The 16,439-nt window shown below is 59.0% G+C and overlaps 1 protein-coding gene across 1 annotated transcript in view; it reads left to right on the forward strand.

The window, feature by feature from the left end:
• CAMSAP1 (calmodulin regulated spectrin associated protein 1) overlaps nt 1-16,439 on the forward strand; it is a gene marked incomplete at its 5' end in the record, with an annotated part of 55,688 nt that overhangs the window by 9,841 nt on the left and 29,408 nt on the right. The window contains 2 exons of the mRNA XM_080820583.1: nt 10,973-11,235; nt 12,231-12,392. Of these exons, the coding sequence (XP_080676709.1) occupies nt 10,973-11,235; nt 12,231-12,392 (425 nt within the window). The remainder of the gene's footprint in view (nt 1-10,972; nt 11,236-12,230; nt 12,393-16,439) is intronic.

The raw sequence follows: 16,439 nt of genomic DNA on the forward strand, positions 1-16,439 counted from the left end.
TTCTTTGCTGAAATTCTCTATTTTTCTTGTTTTGGGAGGATTTGTCGTTGCTTGTGGAATCACTTTTATGATAGTTGCTTTAAAAGTCCTCGTTGGAGAACTCTGACATTCTGCTTGCTTTGGTGTTGGTGTCAGTTGGTGGTCTTTCCTCATGAGTCATGAGTTTCCCGGTTCTGGGTATGATGAGGGATTTTCGGTCACTTTTGTGTCGGGAGCCTCTGGGTCCCATCTATAGTTCCTGCAGCGTCATCGCTAGTCAAGTGCAGCACGCCGGCCTGGACCTACCTGTGTGCGGCGCGTTGCCAAGGACAGTCTAACGTTCAGGGCCCGAGTGCTTTCGGGATGGTTGCCTGGTGAGTCTGTGGCCGGGGGTGCTCCCGTTGTGCCTGCTGGTGCTGCTTTTAGGAGGTGGAAGAGCTTCCTGGCGCTGGAGGGCCTGGCGTCTCTGGAGAACAGAGAGCATGTCCCGGGCCGGGTGCTGGCCGTGGTGGGTCCCCCTCTGCAGACTGTCAGGGGGATGGGGGGTGGAAGGGGAGTACTTCCAGACCTGGGGGCTGTGTGGAGGGAGGTATTCCAGGCGGCTTATTAGTGGGGCTTCTTGTCTGCCCCCCACTGGTTCTGCCGGGCCGGCCTGCTGTGTGGGGCTCCCGGTCAGTGTGGGGCAGGAATGAGCCCACTCGGCTTGCGTTTTGTTGCGAGGCGGAGGGTCAAGAAAGCCCGGTCTGGACACTCCTGTTGGGTGGGAGGTCATGAGCTGCCCCGTGGCTGTGCCGCTCCTCTAGTCCGGGCGTCCCAGAACGGTCTGCCCTCCTCAGGTGGCTTTCACATTCTCCTTTTGGTTGTCTTTTGACTTTCTTCCAAGGTTTGTGGTTGGACTTAGAGGAGAGGAGCAGGGAGGGACGAGTCCGTGCGCCCTTGTCCTTGAGCACTTGGCCACAGGGCCCTCAGGGCTGCTCTGAGTTTGTGTTGTATTCTCCGGTTCTGCCGCACCGCCAGCAGGCTCTTCCGTGCGTGCGCCTCCGCCTGTACCCTAGGTTTCGTGAACTTTGCAAGTACGGAAGATTCGTGTTTTGCTGGAGGACAGTTCCTGCCCCGTGTTCTCTCTCCTTCCTCTTCCCGTGACACTTGCAGACTCCGTCGTTTACCTTCTCTGCTGCGCGTTCTCCTCCATGGCTGGTCTGCGGCTCACCAGTCCAGTCTGTGAAATGAAGCTTAGTTACTGTACGTTTTTGTTCTGGAACTTCTGCTTCGTCATTTTTCTTATTTGTCAAGTTCTTTTTTCTTTTTTTGTAATTTCCAGATTGTGTTTCTGTGAAAATGCTTCCCCATTTTTTTTTCAATATTTTGTTGTATTTTTGATACTTTTATATTTTTATTTTATTTTTAGAGATTTTGAAGATTTTATTTATCTGAGAGAGAGAGAGCGTGTACACACGAGAGAGCACAAGCAGGGGGAGCAGCAGAGGGAGAGGGAGAAGCCGACCCCCTGCTGAACAGGGAGCCCGATGCGGGGCTCGATCCCAGGACCCCGGGATCATGACCTGAGCCGAAGGCAGCCGCTTAGCCAGCTGAGCCCCCGAGGCACCCCTTCGTCTTGTCTTTTCTCCTTCCGTTGTTTTAAGGGTGGTCAGCGGAGGCCTCCAGCTCATCACCCCAGCCGTGGTCTCAGGAATCTGTTGCTGCGTCTTTGTTTCATTGCCGTTTAATTAGGACGCGTCTGGGCACTGTTTTCTTCCAGTCAGTTCTGTTTGGTGTTTTGCTGGGCTTCCTAAGCCTGCAGACCTGTGTCTTCCAGTAACTACGGGGAGAGTTTGGCCATGACTTACTCAGAGGCTCCTGGGCACCAGTCTCTTCCCTGCAGGAGCACAGGTGTCAGACGTCCGATGTCGCCCCGCTGCTCCCTGAGGCTCTTCCTTCTCTTCCGTCTGTCCCTTCAGCTTGATGATGTCACACACACGTCTCCGCTTCACTGACCCACTTCCCCGTCCTCTTCATTCTCCTTCCTGCTCAGGGAACATTTTGTCGATACACCATATTGTTCTGTCCTCAAATTTTGGTTCTTTTTTTTTTTCCCCCAGCTTTATTTCTCTGCTGAGAACTTTTATCGTCTCATTTATTTCCAGAGTCCTGACCTTGATCTTGTAGAGCCTGGTTGTACTCTGTGCTTTAAAGTCTGTTCATTCTGACATCGGGGTCATCTCAGGGTTGGCATCTGTTGCTTGAGATCCCCCCCCACCCAAGAGAATTGGTCACATTTTCCTGTTTTTTATTTTATTTTATTTTATTTTTTAAAAAAATTCATTTGTCAGAGAGAGAGCGAGTGAGCACAGGCAGACAGAGAGGCAGTCAGAGACAGAGAGAGAAGCAGGCTTCCTGCCGAGCAAGGAGCCCAATGCGGGGCTCGATCCCAGAACGCTGGGATCATGACCTGAGCCGAAGGCAGCCACTTAGCCAGCCGAGCCCCCCAGGTGCCCCTATTTTATTTTTTTAAAAAAGATTTGTTTATGTATTTTAGAGAGAGAGCGAGAGCACGAGTGAGAGTATGTGAGGGGGAGGGGTTAAGGAGAAGGAGAGAGAGCCCCAAGCAGACTTTGTGCTGAGCATGGAGCCCGTGGGTTTGATTCCATGACCCTGAGATCATGACCGGAGCCGGAACTGAGTCAGATGCTCAACTGACTGAGCTACCCAGGCGCCCCTTTCCTCGTTTTTACGTGTTGACGAATTCTGGATTGTGCCTTGGACATTTTGGCTGGTGCACTGTGGGGCGTGTTCTAGGTCCTGCTGAAGTCTTCCGACACTGCTGATGTGTTCTGGTGCTTTGTTGTAGTGGGTGGTAGTAATCACCTTTAGGTTCAGGCCATGGGTCTGTTGTGCTGTTTGTGTGCAGTGAGTTCAAGGTCATTTTGGTTCTTTGGGCCTCTCCCACATGCATGTAGCTCAGGGTTGTGTGGGTTCATCCATGGAATTAGGGATCCCCTTCCTGGCTCTCTCCTTTCTTGGATTCTCCCTACACCTTCTGGCTCCAAGAAGCCTCTCTCCTCCGGCTAGAAGGACGGGGCTTCAGGTGGAGTCCCAGCTGCCCGTGATGTCGCCGTGCAGCCCCAGCGTGCCTGGGGCGGGGCGGCCAGCGAAGAGAGGTGGGAAAGTGACAGCTGCCCTCGCGTCCTCAGACCACAGAGGCCCCTCCCCTCTCGTGGTCTGGCTCCTGCACTGTCCCCGCCGTCCTGTAATCAGGGCAGGCTGGAAGGCAAGAGGGGAAATCAGGCCCGGGTCCCACTTGCCAGCACGCAGGGCCCTTTCCTTGGTCACCTGGCAGGAGGGACCCGGCTGTGTGCCCCCCGTGCGGTGCTGCGTCGGGCTGCCCTCGGCTCAGAGGCGGGAGAGGAGCTGGGTACAGAGCTGGGGACCCCGTAAGTATTGCTCCTTCGGGCTTGGCTTCTGCTCGCACGGTTGCCTGCTGTTGTTGGCGTCGAGGACCCTCCCGTGGCTGCTTTCGGTTTCCTGCAGAGTTCATGGTGGTCAGCGGGGAGAGGCTGTCCTGACCTCCGTCAGCCTGGCGGTCCAGCAGCCCGGGAGCCGGCTTCTCCCGCTTGTCGTCTCCGCTGGCTCTGTGCGGGATGTCCTGTCGTTTTGCTCCTCTGCTTCTTGTCATTTGTGCTGAGTGGATGAGGTGTCTGGGGGATGGCAGGGACCCTCGGAGGTCTGAGACGGAGCCTTCCTCTGGGAGGAGCGTGCGTTTGTAGACCCTGGCCCCAGTCGCCGGTCTCCTCCCTCCTGTGTGCGGCTCCGGCTGCTCTCAGGGGCTGCTGAGCCTCCGGTTCAGGCCTGTTCTTGAGGTGCAGACTTCGGGGTTTTCAGCCGAGAGTGTCTGCAAGGTTACCCGGGTTCCCTGCTCTTTGTCCCGTCCTGCAAATCCAAATTTTGCCCTTAAAACTTGAAAGGTGCTAGAAACGTGGCTTACTCTCTTTCTCTTTCTCTTTCTTTTTTAAGATTTTATTTATCTGAGAGAGCCGAACCAGTAGCACAGGCACAAGTCAAGGGGAGGGGCAGAGGAAGAGAAGCAGGCTTCCCACGGAGCGTGGAGTCCAACACAGGGCTCGATCCCACAACCCTGAGATCATGACCTGAGCCGAAGGTAGACCCTTCACAGACTGAGCCCCCAAGCTCCCCAGCTGCAGGGTCCTCCTGGGACACAGGGTGGACCGGACAGCATGCTGCAGCAGCGTGAGCTCTCTGGAATGTGTCCAGTGACCTTGTCCTCGTCAGCTAGCCGGACCCTCGGAGGTGTCAGTTCTGTGTGTACCGTCTGGGGTGTGCGGCCTCCCGGTACTGGACAGCTCCTCTCCGTGCGGGTGTGTAAGGATCCCGACTTTGCGTCTGGTCATGAGTCTTCCCTTGCCAGATGTGGGGTACTCACCTCCTTCACGCTGGTCCTGCTGGCGGGCGCCCGCGGTGGAACCCCTGGGGAGGCAGCTGCGGCTGCTGTCGCTTCCCTGGGGAGAGGGACTAGCGTTTCCGGGGGAGTCTCTGAGGTGTGAGCTAGGGGGTCTTGTCAGGACACTGGCACTGGGGTTTGTGCTCAACCCTTCCATCCCCTAGGCACCGTCCTCTGTCAGAGAGCTGTTCCCCAGCCTCGAAGTGGAGGGGAGAGGGAGGACGGGGCGGGGCCTGCCGAGGGCTGACGGGTCTGCTTCCCTCGGTGTCGGTGTCGGTGTCGGTGTCGGTGTCGGTGTCGTGTGCTGGGCCAGGGCCGCAGTGTCTCCACCTCCCGGGGGTAGCGCTGTGCGGTCTGCAGCCCCCTCTTCTCTTCAGCAGCGCCCGGCCCTCCTCCGCTCTGGTCTTGGGTTTCCCTCCACCCTGGGACTTCTTTTTAATGGAGTTTTTCAGAGTTTTGTGTTAGCGTTTTCATTCATTTAAGAAACGTTTGCTCTTCCTTCTTGGAGCGCGCTTGTAAACACCGGTCGGTCCCCATCGGAGGACTCGGACGTTTGGGCCCTCACGGGGTCGGGGGTCTCTTGACTGTAGGTTCCCTCTGTTTTCTTTGCGGAGTAAATCCAGATCGTGTTTTGGATGTTCTGACTCTGACATGTGAGACTCTGGATCCCGTTAAGATCTAGAAAGTTTTCTTTAAACTGGCGGCCCAGTTAGGCCGAGACCGAGTCTGCCTGCCTCGTGTGCGGCTCAGCTCTGTGTTGGTTTGGTCCTGAAAGGCCTGGGCCACTCTGGCCGGTCCACAGGACACCACAGTGAAACCTGGGTCCCAGTGTAGTTCTCAAGTCATTGCTGTGCCGATCCCATTGGGGTCACACCGGGGCCACTCGGGTCGTGTGGGACAGGACGCACAGATTTTGGGATTCCTGCTTTCTGAGGCGGGGGTTCCCAGGGTCTCTCCTCCTGGTCTGGCTGGAAGACGAATCTGTGCTTCCTGCAACTGAGGCGGCCCCAGCAGAGTGGCGGGGAAGAGCGCGCACAGGGTGCCTGCTTGCACGACTGTTGGCTGCGGCGTTGTTGCTGCTGTGCTCGGCGGCTGTAGGGCAGGAGGGTCCGCGGGTTCCGCCCGGCACAGCTGCTCGGCTTTCTTGCGTTCCTGGCGTAGGCTTGGGGTGTGGGCAGATTCGAAGGCCTCTGGCCGATGTTACTGCCGTTACGATGATTTGTGGGGCTTGTCCCCGTGCGTCCCCGATGAGAAGCGGCATAGGGGTCCTTGATGGGGACCATCACAGCTGCCTCTGGAACCTCAGCAGGGGCCACTCTCAGTGGCATGGGTGCTGACGTCTCGGCCCCCGCCCATGGTGGGAGATGGGCTGCGGCGGGGCACGGCGGGGCGGCTGAAGGCCCCGGGCTGAGGTGCTGCCCTGCGGGTCGGGGGCGGCTGGGTGGTCCTTGCTGTCCTCTGACCCCGTTGGAGCCTGTCGGGGTCTTGGGCTTCAGTTGGGGGCCGGAGCGGGCTGTCGGCGGGGGCTCCCTTGCCTAGCTCTGGGTGCAGGGGCGTGGCGTCAGTCTGCAGGGTGGACTGTGGCGGGCCGGACAGCGACGGATGGGTGCTTCCTTGACGTGCCTCTTTAACCTCTTAAAGTTCTTGACGGTCGCGTGGAGGAGAGCGGCAGCTAACACTTGCATGGGGCCTGAGACCCACGGACTCCAGCTCTGCCCTCAGCACCATGACTCAGGTCTCTGCCTTGGGCGGGGGCCAGGCCCTCTTAGCACCTGAGGATCTGGGAGGCCCAGCGGTAGGAGGCGCTGCCCTCTGTCGCCTGCGCACCTGCTGCCCGTGTCCACCTCCTGCACTTCCTCTGCGCAGGGGGCTGGCCCGAGCCCTCCCGTCGCCCGCACTGCCTTTGCGTCACATGCGCCTGCGGGTCCTCGCCCTGTGTCACTGGCCATCCGCAGTGTGCCTGCTGGCACTGCAGGCCTGTGTCACCGGGACGCCTGTCCCCCAGAACACGTGGCCCCGTGTTCTGCTCGGTTGCTGGGCATCGCCCTCCCGCCGGGAGCCTCCTGCCTTCCAGCTGTCTGCCGGGAGCGCCTTCAGCTGGTGGCCTCTGCCCTCACACTCACCTGTTGCTTCCCCCTTCCTGCCCTCTGTCTGTCCTTCTGTCCTTCTTTCCTTCCTTCTGTCCATCCCTCTCAGCCAGAGACGGGGCCGCCGCCGGCACTAGCAGTGGCGCTCTCTGCTGTCGCGCTCGGGCCTCGGTCTGCTGGCTGTTCTCCCGAGGTCGCGGTCGCTGTCGGTCGGTCGGAGCTGCTCCCGCTGCCTCCTGCAGGCCCCCTGCCGCCCTCAGAGCCGTGGCAGGCGCTGGCCCTCCGCAGCCCCTTCGTCTGTCCCCCTTCCTCACCCGGCTCCTCCCAGGGCCGGCGCTGCCTCCCACTTGTAAATCCACGGGCACCTTCTGGTCTCTTGGGTCTTGTGTCGCGGATGAGTGCCGCTTGGCTGTGTTCTCTCTCTGACCCCCACCTTCTGGGGCACCCCCTGCCCTGACCTCTTCTCCGAGTCAGGGCTTGGCAGCCGTCCGCGGGCGGCGCGCCCTCTGCACGCCCTCCCCGTGGCCGCCCTGGCGACTTCTGGGGCGTGGGTCCCGGCCAGCTCCTTTCTCCCGCGCTTGGGTCTCTGGGTTTTTCTGCCTCTGCTGACACCTCTGCGAGAGCCCCCTGGACGCCACAGAGCTGTCGTGCCTGGCGGGGAGCGTCCTTCTCGCCTGGCCGTCCCCCGTGCTTCTGGTTTTCGAGTTAGCGGAAGCCCCGTCCTGCGTCTTGTGGGCCACGTGGGAAACCCGCCGTCTGCCTCGGTCGCACCGCACGCCTGGTGCCCCTCCCGCTGCTGCCTGCTCCCAGCCGGCCCCTGTCGTCACTCAGGCCGCTGACTGCAGCGGGGCTCTGGCAGCTAGTGACCCCTGTCCTCCGACTCCCCCGATCCCCCCGGGGCCGGTCGCCCCTGTTACTCTAGGCCCCCCGAGCACCCGTACCTGCCTCAGTCCCTGATGGCCCCACGGACACCCCGAGTGCCTCCTGTGCGGGCAGCGGGTAGGGGCCTAGTCGGTCGCCTGGTGGCGAGTAACGAAGCGGCCTGTGTGGCCGGCTCCTCCTGCGGCCTCGAGCTGTGGTTTCCCAGAATCCTCTCGTCAGGGTCCTGGTCTCATGTGTCCCTCATGTGTCGTCGTCCCTGCCCCCCTTCCTGCCTCATCGGCTGCGGACGGCCTGCTCCCTGCTCTGCGGTGCCGGCCTGGGGTCTCATCTGTGCCCCACTGCGCCCTGTCCCTGTCTACGTGGTGCCCAGAGCCTCGTGTCCGTGTCACTTGGTGACTTCCCAGTCGTCTGAAGAGGCTCTGCCCTGGAGCCTCGGGCGGTGGCTCTGCCTCATTTGACCCCCTTGTTTCTGCACGTTTTTGGCTCACAGGAGGTGCTCAGTAAATAAGCCCTAAACAAACGGGTAATTGTGACCAACTGATCTTGGGTTGTAGAGGAGAGGGAGAGTCAGTCACTGGGCATAGGTCCAAGACGTTTGCAAGTTGTCTTTTTTTAAAATGGTTGTTGACTTCAATAAAACTGATGGGAAGTTTCAGAAATGTGCCCAAGCAGTCCTGGCAGGCGCTGAGCCCCCGAAGCAGCTGGTTAGCTGACTCTGCTGGGGTGGGGGGGGCGGGGGGGCGGGTATGGGGACCTGCGGGGACACGGGGCAGCAGGGGGCCTGTGTCGAGGTCCAGAGCGTGTACCTGGAGCGGATGCATCATTTTCCCGTAACTGCCAGAGTCCTGATTCCGCAGGTTAGGTGAGTCAGTGATAGGACTCATGTTCATGTCCTTACGTGATTAAAAAGCGGTTTATGTGAATCAATTTATAGCGATTATTATTATTTTATTTATTTATCTGACAGAGCGATCACAAGCAGGCGGGGGGGGAAGCAGACTCCCCATGGAGCGGGGAGCCTGTGTGGGGCTCGATCCCAGGACCCTGAGATCGTGACCTGAGCCAAAGGCAGAGGCTTAACCCACGGAGCCCCCCCGGTGCCCCTGTAGTGATTATTTTTGCAGCTTCCACTAAGTGGGCCTCCTGTGGAAAAGCGAAGGCAGCTGCCGGGCCGTGGTGGGTGCTCTGTCCAGTCTTGCCGGCTTCCAGGCTCCGTTCGAGCGTCTTTCTGCTCCTGTGTTCCAGGACCCCTGTCCTTCCTAGGGCCAGCCCCGCACTGTGCCTGTGTCCCGTCCCCTCCATGGCAGTGGCTGTCAGTTTCTGGATCTGTTTCAAAGCGAACGTCAGCCAGAGTTGCCAGAAGGTTGGCAGGAAGAGAACTGGATGACCCTGAAGCTTTAGGTTTGAGCAGCTGACCTTGAGACAGAGTCGCCCAGGAGGGCGGGAGGGGGAGGGGGAGGTGGAGGTCACCGACGAGGGGCTAGGCTCTGTGGTGGCAGCCTCCACCGGCCAGTCTCCAGGGGGCAGAGGGGTGGAGGAGCTCAGGGGAGGGGCTGGCGTCAGGTCACCTGCCTGGTGAAGTGGGGAGTGCCCCTTCCAGTGTTTGGAGAAATGGGGAGCCGGCAGAGGGGATGGAGGGATGGAGGTGAGGCGGGCATGGAGAGAGGCAGAGGACTTGGCGGGGGGTGTCCCAGTGCTGGCTGGTCCCATTGCCCCTGCCCAGGGCAGCCTTGTGTGTTTCCCCTGAAAATGTCCTTGGACCGTGGACTCCCTGGCTCAGTGTCCTCCCCTGACTTCTGTCCTGCTGGGGACCAGGTCTGGCGTCCTCCACGTGTGTCCTCCCAGGCTGCTCTCTGCTCCCTGGGATGGCTCCTGTCCCTCCCTTAGCACCGGGTCCCTGCCTTGCCCCCCCCCTCACGTCACCATCACCTACCAAGAAAGCAGAAATCTTCTCACTGTGTTTTGCCCTCGTTCTCGCTTCTTTTATTGTTGGTGCGGTCTGTTGTGGTCTGTTGTGATTCTGAAGCCCTGGCGATTTCAAAATAGGATCGTCTCTGACAGGGTCCATTCATTCTGGAGCCGTTGGCTGGTTTGTCCCTGAGGCAAGGGTGTGTCCCTCTGGCCCTGGTCCTCCCTGCCCCCTGGGCTACCCTGATGCTGTCATCGGGCTTTGAGCCAGGAGCTTGAAAACAAAAGGGCAGCGTATGTGGTAGCTACTGTTGTTGGAAGTAAGCGCTAAGGAGACGGGACACGGAGGAGGCCCAGAGCCACAGTAAAGTGACTCAGCGCTCTGAGAACAGTGCGGAGGACGGAGGGGGCGGGGCGGGGGGGCAGGCGGAGGGTGCTTTGGGGGTCCCTGGCAAGGTTGCCTCTTCCTCAGGCGGTGCCACTGAGAGTTGGACCGGAGCCTGGACCGTGCAGGGAGAGGGTGTGCTGCCGGCCCCGGGTCTCAGCCCTGGGTGTTGTGGGTTTCCTTGAGCCGCCTCCTCGGAGCCTGGGCTTGTCTGAACCCTTCCACAGGCGGGGGTGGTTCCAGAGCTCCCCCGGCGTGTGCGGGGGGGGGGGGGGGGTCTCAGGCTGGAGAGTTAAAGGTCTGCGGGCCTCTCCAGCGGAGACCAGCCTCTGTGTAGGCTGTTGCCCAATCCACTTGAGGACAGAGTGTCCCCACTCTTGGGGGACAGCCGTTGACATCGTGCAGGGCGCGTGTGACGGACACCACAGGGCCGGCCATTCCCGCCATTTAGAAAGCGAGTGTCCCCAGCTGTGCACAGACACGTGCGTTCGTGGTGGGTGTATTCATGCGGGAGGTGGTGTAGACACCGACTCAGGCTGCGTTCGTGGTTGGTTTCTGCCGCTTGTGACCTTGAGCACGTGGTGTACTCGCTCTGTGCCTCCATTTCCCCGTTTGTAATGCAGAGACAGAAGTCTCGATTTGATGGAATTGTGGTGATGCTTCATGGACACGGCTTGGGTGGCCCTGATGCTGTCTGGTCCAAAGTCGGGTGAAGGCCTGGCGCCGCTGTTCTGGCTTCGGCGCGGTGGCCAGAGGTCCGGCCTTCTCGTCTGTAAAGACCCCAGTGTTTGGCCTCGCTCTCCTCTCCAACTGGGTGTCAGAGGAAAGATACGGTCGACTCCCTTCCCAGCACTGATGTCGGCTGTGCTGCCCGCTGTCCCACGGGGTGACCAGCTGCTGGGTGGTCCTGGGTGCCGCGCGCGTCGCCCGTGGTGGGACCAGGTGCCCTGCCGCCCAGCCTCACCGTGTCTCGGTTGCTTTTTGCGTCCATTACCCCCTTTGGGCTCCCACACCTACTTCTCGTTCCCCTGTGTCGGGTAGAGTTGTTCCCTGAGGTTGTGGTGGGGAAGTTGCTCGGGGTGTGCCTCGCCCAGACCCTCCCAGCTGGTGTAAGCAGCCCGTTTGCCTCTGCCAGGGGAGAAGGTGTGGGGGTATGCAGTCCTGGGGTCTCTTTATGTCATTAGTCACCCATCGGGATCAGTGGCAGCTCTATCCTCTGTCAGTGTTTTGAAGGGATGCGTCACGCTCACGTGGTCCTCTCTTCCCTTGGCTCAGATAACATCCCCGAGGACCTCAGGGACCCCTTTTACATTGACCAGTATGAGCAGGAGCACATCAAACCGCCCGTCATCAAGCTCCTGCTGTCCAGTGAGCTGTACTGCCGTGTTTGCAGCCTCATCCTCAAGGGGGACCAGGTGGCCGCCCTACAGGGACACCAGTCTGTCATCCAGGCCCTGTCCCGGAAAGGGATTTACGTGATGGAGAGTGACGACACCCCCGTGACGGACCCCGACCTCAGCCACGCGCCCATAAAGATGGTGAGTTTACTGCGCGTTTGTGGGGGCGGGGGCTGTCGCCACAGGAACTGCTTTTAGGGCTTCTAGGGCCACAGCCACCAGCACGGTGCCCCGGCCTATCCTGCTGCCGGCTGTCCCCCTGTGGCTCAGCTCTGCGTGACGTGGTTGGCCCAAAACTTGAGGCACAGGTGGCATGAGCACGAAGAGTCCCACAGGCTGGCCCAGGTTTGCGTGTGTGCGGCGAGGTCCTGAGCTGTGTGTGTCTCTCATGGGGCCCAGACTGCAGAGAGTGGGGAGGGAGCCACTTCCTCTCTGCGCTTGGCGGCGTCGGGAGAGCTCTGTGGACACCGAGCGTGGCCTGAGGCCTGTTAATAAAAACATCTGAAGGCAGAGTTTTTGCAAGTGTTGTGCTCAGCCGTCCCTGAGCCTGTCCTGTTGGGTTGGTTCATGCGTAGTGTGTGTGTGTCCCGGGGCAGAAGGAAACGTGCCTGTCTCTCCCCATCCCCATTTGCCTCTGGAGGCCGCACCGCCGGTGGGACTGCCCAGGCGCTCTGCGCTGCGGTTTCCTGTGCTCCCACATTGCTGCTTGGGCTGGTCACTGGCGTTTTGCATTCTGTGGCTTTTCACTCGTGGGCTTTGTGACGATGTGTTGTGCGATGTGTTGTGCGAGTCAGGAGGCTGTTCCTCGGTTCTGGGAAGAAAGGGTGCAAAGGTGTGGTGCGCTGTGAGCCTTCAGGGCTCCTGCCTGGCACCTGGGGGCCTGTTGTGGTCCTGCGGCCTCGGACACACCTCTTCCCCTGGGACCTTTTGTCTCAGCCCTGAAACAGGGATGCCCCCCTGGGGCTCTCCAGGTTGCCATGGAGATGAGAAAGGCACGGCCCTCCACACCACAGAGTGCCCAGTTGGCCGGAGCCTGGGGACGGATAATGTGCAGATAACGACCTTGAAAGAACGGAACTGGGTTGGAGTCTGCGAGCCGAGTCTGTGTTGAACCTGACTGTTGCTTCTGCTTCCAGAGCGCCCACATGGCGATGGTGGACGCCCTCATGATGGCCTACACCGTGGAGATGATCAGCATCGAGAAGGTGGTGGCCAGCGTCAAGCGTTTCTCGACATTCAGCGCCTCGAAGGAGCTTCCGTACGACCTCGAGGACGCCATGGTGTTCTGGGTGAACAAGGTGGGTGCCGGGGGCCGCGGCCAGAGCGGGAGCGAGGGGCTGCGGTCGTCTCCCCAAGCAGTGTGAAGGGCTGGGGCGCCCCTTGGGCACCTGCTGTCTCCGCAGAGGATGGGAGGCACCCTCCTCGCGTGTCGCGCCGAGAACCAGCCCCTAGCGGGGCCCGTGGGGGCAGGAAGCGAGTGCGCTGTGTGCGCCGTGCGCCTGCGGCCGTGCGGACCGAGAGGGCTCCGCGCCTGGCCCTGGAAAGGAGGGGTGTGAGCGGGGCACGAGGAGCAGCACGCCTCTCGGCCTGTCGAGGTTCATCTCCCTGCCTCTGGGCGTTCGAGGAGGCCTCGATTTTACAAGGCGCTTTGGCGATTAAGAGAAAAGTGGTGTTTTCCTGAGTGCCGTTTCCCCCTCTTGAGTTTAGGGGCTGCCAGTGTAATCTGCAGAGTGTGGAAGTCGTTTCCGTGGCCTGTGGTACCGATAGGGCTACCTCCCCAAAGCTTTTTGGTTAATAAGCATCCTCATGTGCACGTGTGCACTGGGGGACGCTTGGGTCATAAAGTAGAGGGGACAGAAGACGGAGCTGTGCCCTGTCGCGCCGTTCGAGTGCGCCACGGTTGTAAATGACTTCCTTATGCAGTCGTGCGCACATTCTTTACAGCATAAGGCTTTAATAAGAGGCGAGGTAGGGATCTGTGGCCGTGGAATGAGTCGAAGAACATGGTGAAGCCAGGCCCTGGTGTGGGGGTCGGCTCCTTTGGAAGGGCCTCCTTCGTTGTCCTGAGAAGCAAGGCCTTATGTCAAGTGCGTGTCGTGATTTCTCGCTAAGACGCCCGCTGTGTACTTGGTTTCCCACCCAGGTGTAGGTCAGGGGTATCAGGCGGAGGACCAGACGAGCTAGCACTCTGCCCAGTGAGGCGGAGGGCTTCTCCGGGGTTCCCTGGACCTCTGGGTCCTGGTGTGGACGTGGAAGCTGGCCACGGCCCAGCAGGTCGCCTCTTACTTGTTGCCGCGTGTCTTACTTGCCGTTTGTGTAATCCCATGCGTGTCGGAAGCACCCACGAGAACTTGGTTAAAAAGTGATGTTTGGGGCTGCTGCGTGTTTCTGTAGGAAGCTGAACCCTGAGTGATTCTTTCTTTCCTTCTTTTTTGTCTTGAGAGCAAGAGGTAGGGAGGGACAGAGGAAGAGGGAGTGAGACACTCTCAAGCAGGCTTCACGCGCAGTGTGGGGTCCGTTGCGGTGCTCGGTCTCACCGTCCTGAGATCATGAGCTAAGGTGAAACCTAGAGTCCGCCGCTTTGCCGAGCGAGCCCCGCCCGTGCTCGCCGGGGATGTTTCTGTAAATCCAGCGTGAGCTTCTGTGGTCAGGCGTTCGGGGGTGTGTGTTCTTACCAGTGACCTACAAAGCTGCGTTCGTTTCGGGAGGTCAGCATAGCGATTTGACAGCTCTCTCCTGGCCGTGGTCCGCCGCCGCCACACGACCTCCGCAGGGTATCTTGACCTTGTGCCCTATGTTGCACCGTTCCTCGCTGCCGAAGTTCCAGTTCTAGCCTTTTTCCCGTCTAACAGCTTTCGTTGAGTTTTTCCCTTTGTAGACGAAATGACATGGTCGTTATAGAAAATTTAGAAAACACGATGAGTAAACAAAACCAAATATATATTTGCTGTAACCTTACCAGCTGGAAATGTAGTGTTTTAATAAATTCTCATCACTTTTGTTCATTTGGATGTAGTATGTAGGCTAAAGGCACAACTGGGTCCTTCCAGCTGCTGGGCCCCAAGCTGCGGCTTGCCGGTGGCGGCATGGGGAGGGGTGTCTGGGCCGGCCTGCCGCCCGCCTGCTGTCGTCTCCGGGTGCGGGCTGCGTGGGCGGCCGTGCGCGTTTTCCTCCTGCACGCGACTGGTGGCCAGTGGTCGCCACGTAGCTGAGGTTCGTTTCTAAAGGCTTTAGGCTGGTCTCTGCAGGTTCTGAGTGTGGCGGTCGGACTGGTTTTCCTGCTGTTCGTCCATGAAGGCGTCTTATTCCATGACTTCCCATAGATTGGGGGTGACTGAAAAAGAACTTGCCATTTTTAAGGGCGAAACACAGTGTCATCTTTTACTTTTATGTTTTCATTCACTGGTCAAATCAAGCTTTAAAAAATAGGGTATATGTTTGGCTATTTTCTTTTTTTTTTTTTTTTGTAAATTGCTTGTTTGTTCTCTTTGGTCATATTTCTTTGGGGGTGGGGTGTATTCCTTTTCTCCCTACGTGATCACGTTTCACATATTTTAGGGGTTGGCCTCCATGTTGCCGTATTTTTGTACACGGTTCTCCAGGCTCTTGGTGCCTCTGTTTGCCTGTGGGCCGTGGCTGCGATGCGGAAGGTGGTCGTTGTGTGGTCCGGCAGCGTCACTTTCACCCGTTCACAGCTGTTTTTTGGCACTAACCTCTTTTAAAGAAATGCCCTGCTTCTGGCGCGTCCGCTTCTGGTAGGCATTGCCTCACCGCTTATTATTCGCTCATGGGACCTTCCCCTTAGGTCCCTGGCGGCCTCCTGTGGTCACGTGGCCTGCTGGGGTTGGATCAGCGGTCGGAGGTGACATAACTGTGACTAGGAACGACATTGTCACGGCTCGCGACCCTTTACTTGAGCGCCACACTTCGGTTTTCCTGGAGTTCATACTTGCTTCTGGTTTTTTGTGGCTTTTCTTTGTCCTTGCCCAGTAGTTACATTTTTATTCAGTGTTTTCCACGTTTCGCTAGTTCCTTAGCATTTCCATGTGAACACAAGCGTTTTATGTTGATCGGTTTTCCCTCCTGTGTGTTCTTGGACGCTGGCTGAGTGCTGAGCTCTGGCCAGGGCCGCCGCGCTCACGGCTTCCCCACGGTTTCGCTCCAGCACGGACTTGCAGCGTCAGACGGGGCTGTGCTCACTCAGCTGCTTGCGAGGCTCCCCTGGGATGTGAGCTCCGACGCAGGGCAAGATGCACCCCACGCTCTCTGCCCTCAGGGTTTTCCCGGAACTGTGACGAGCCGTGAGCTCCCCAAAGCCTTTCCCACGTGGACTCCAGTGGCTGTGGGTCCTCGGGTGCCTGGTGGCTTAGAAGGGGGCCCAGAAGCCTTCCCACCTTCATTTTGTGGTGGGTTTTCTCCCCACTGAAAACTGCTGCATGTTGAACAAGGTTCAGGTTCTCGGGAGCTCACGGAGGAGCTCTCCCTCCAGCATCAGTCTTCGGTGCCCGAGGAGATCTGGGTGGTCTTCGAAGCGGTGGTTGTAGACAGCGTGTTCCCCGGGTTCCTGCCGGGTTGAGTACGCCTGGGTACAGATTTTGGCTTTTCTCACTGCCGTGTGGGCCTGTTTCCAGGGAAGGTATTTCTGTGGGTTCACTTCCTTTCTATGTCTGGGTGCTGTCACCCCTTTCGGCCACTGTGGAGTCACACGCCTGTCCGGCGACCTCTGGGATTTTTCCTCTGTGGCATCACTTCTACGGACTGCGCTGCCCAGCCTAAGTGGCTCGGTGGTTGCCACCTAGGCTCTTGCCTACCTGCCAGCTGGCACTTGCCTCACCACCATCTGGAGAGTCCTTGATGTCCGTGCCGGCCCCCTGGCCTCCCTCTCAGCGGGTACTGCTGTGCCGGGAGCGTGTCCGGACATGGCCACGTGCTCAGAAAGGCTGCGACTTTGCCCGCATTCCCCAGCTTCTGAGCAGGCCCCTTTCCCTCCCCCTGGGTCATCGGGCACTCTGGAGGGGGCTGGGGAATTGCCCTCCCTAGGGCTGGGACTCACCACTGAGCTGTTCTCCAGGGTCCCTGCTCTCTGTGTGTGACTGAGCTGTCCTATGTCCCTGGAGTTCTGGAGTTGTACCAGGACCGTCTTGCTGTGGCTTTTTCCATTTTTCTTGATGGCTGGCCGGTTGCTTAGTCTTTGACAAACAAACAAAACCCAGCTTCACTGCTGTATGTTTGAATTTTGACAAGTGGCTGTGTGTTTAACACTCACAGTCAAGGTGACATCTCCGTCACGTCACAGAGTCCCTTTGTCCCCTGTGCAGTTAGTCCTGCAGCCTAGATCACTGCTG

This window comes from Martes martes (assembly GCF_963455335.1).
Source record: "Martes martes genome assembly, chromosome: 12".
NCBI lineage: Eukaryota > Metazoa > Chordata > Mammalia > Carnivora > Mustelidae > Martes > Martes martes.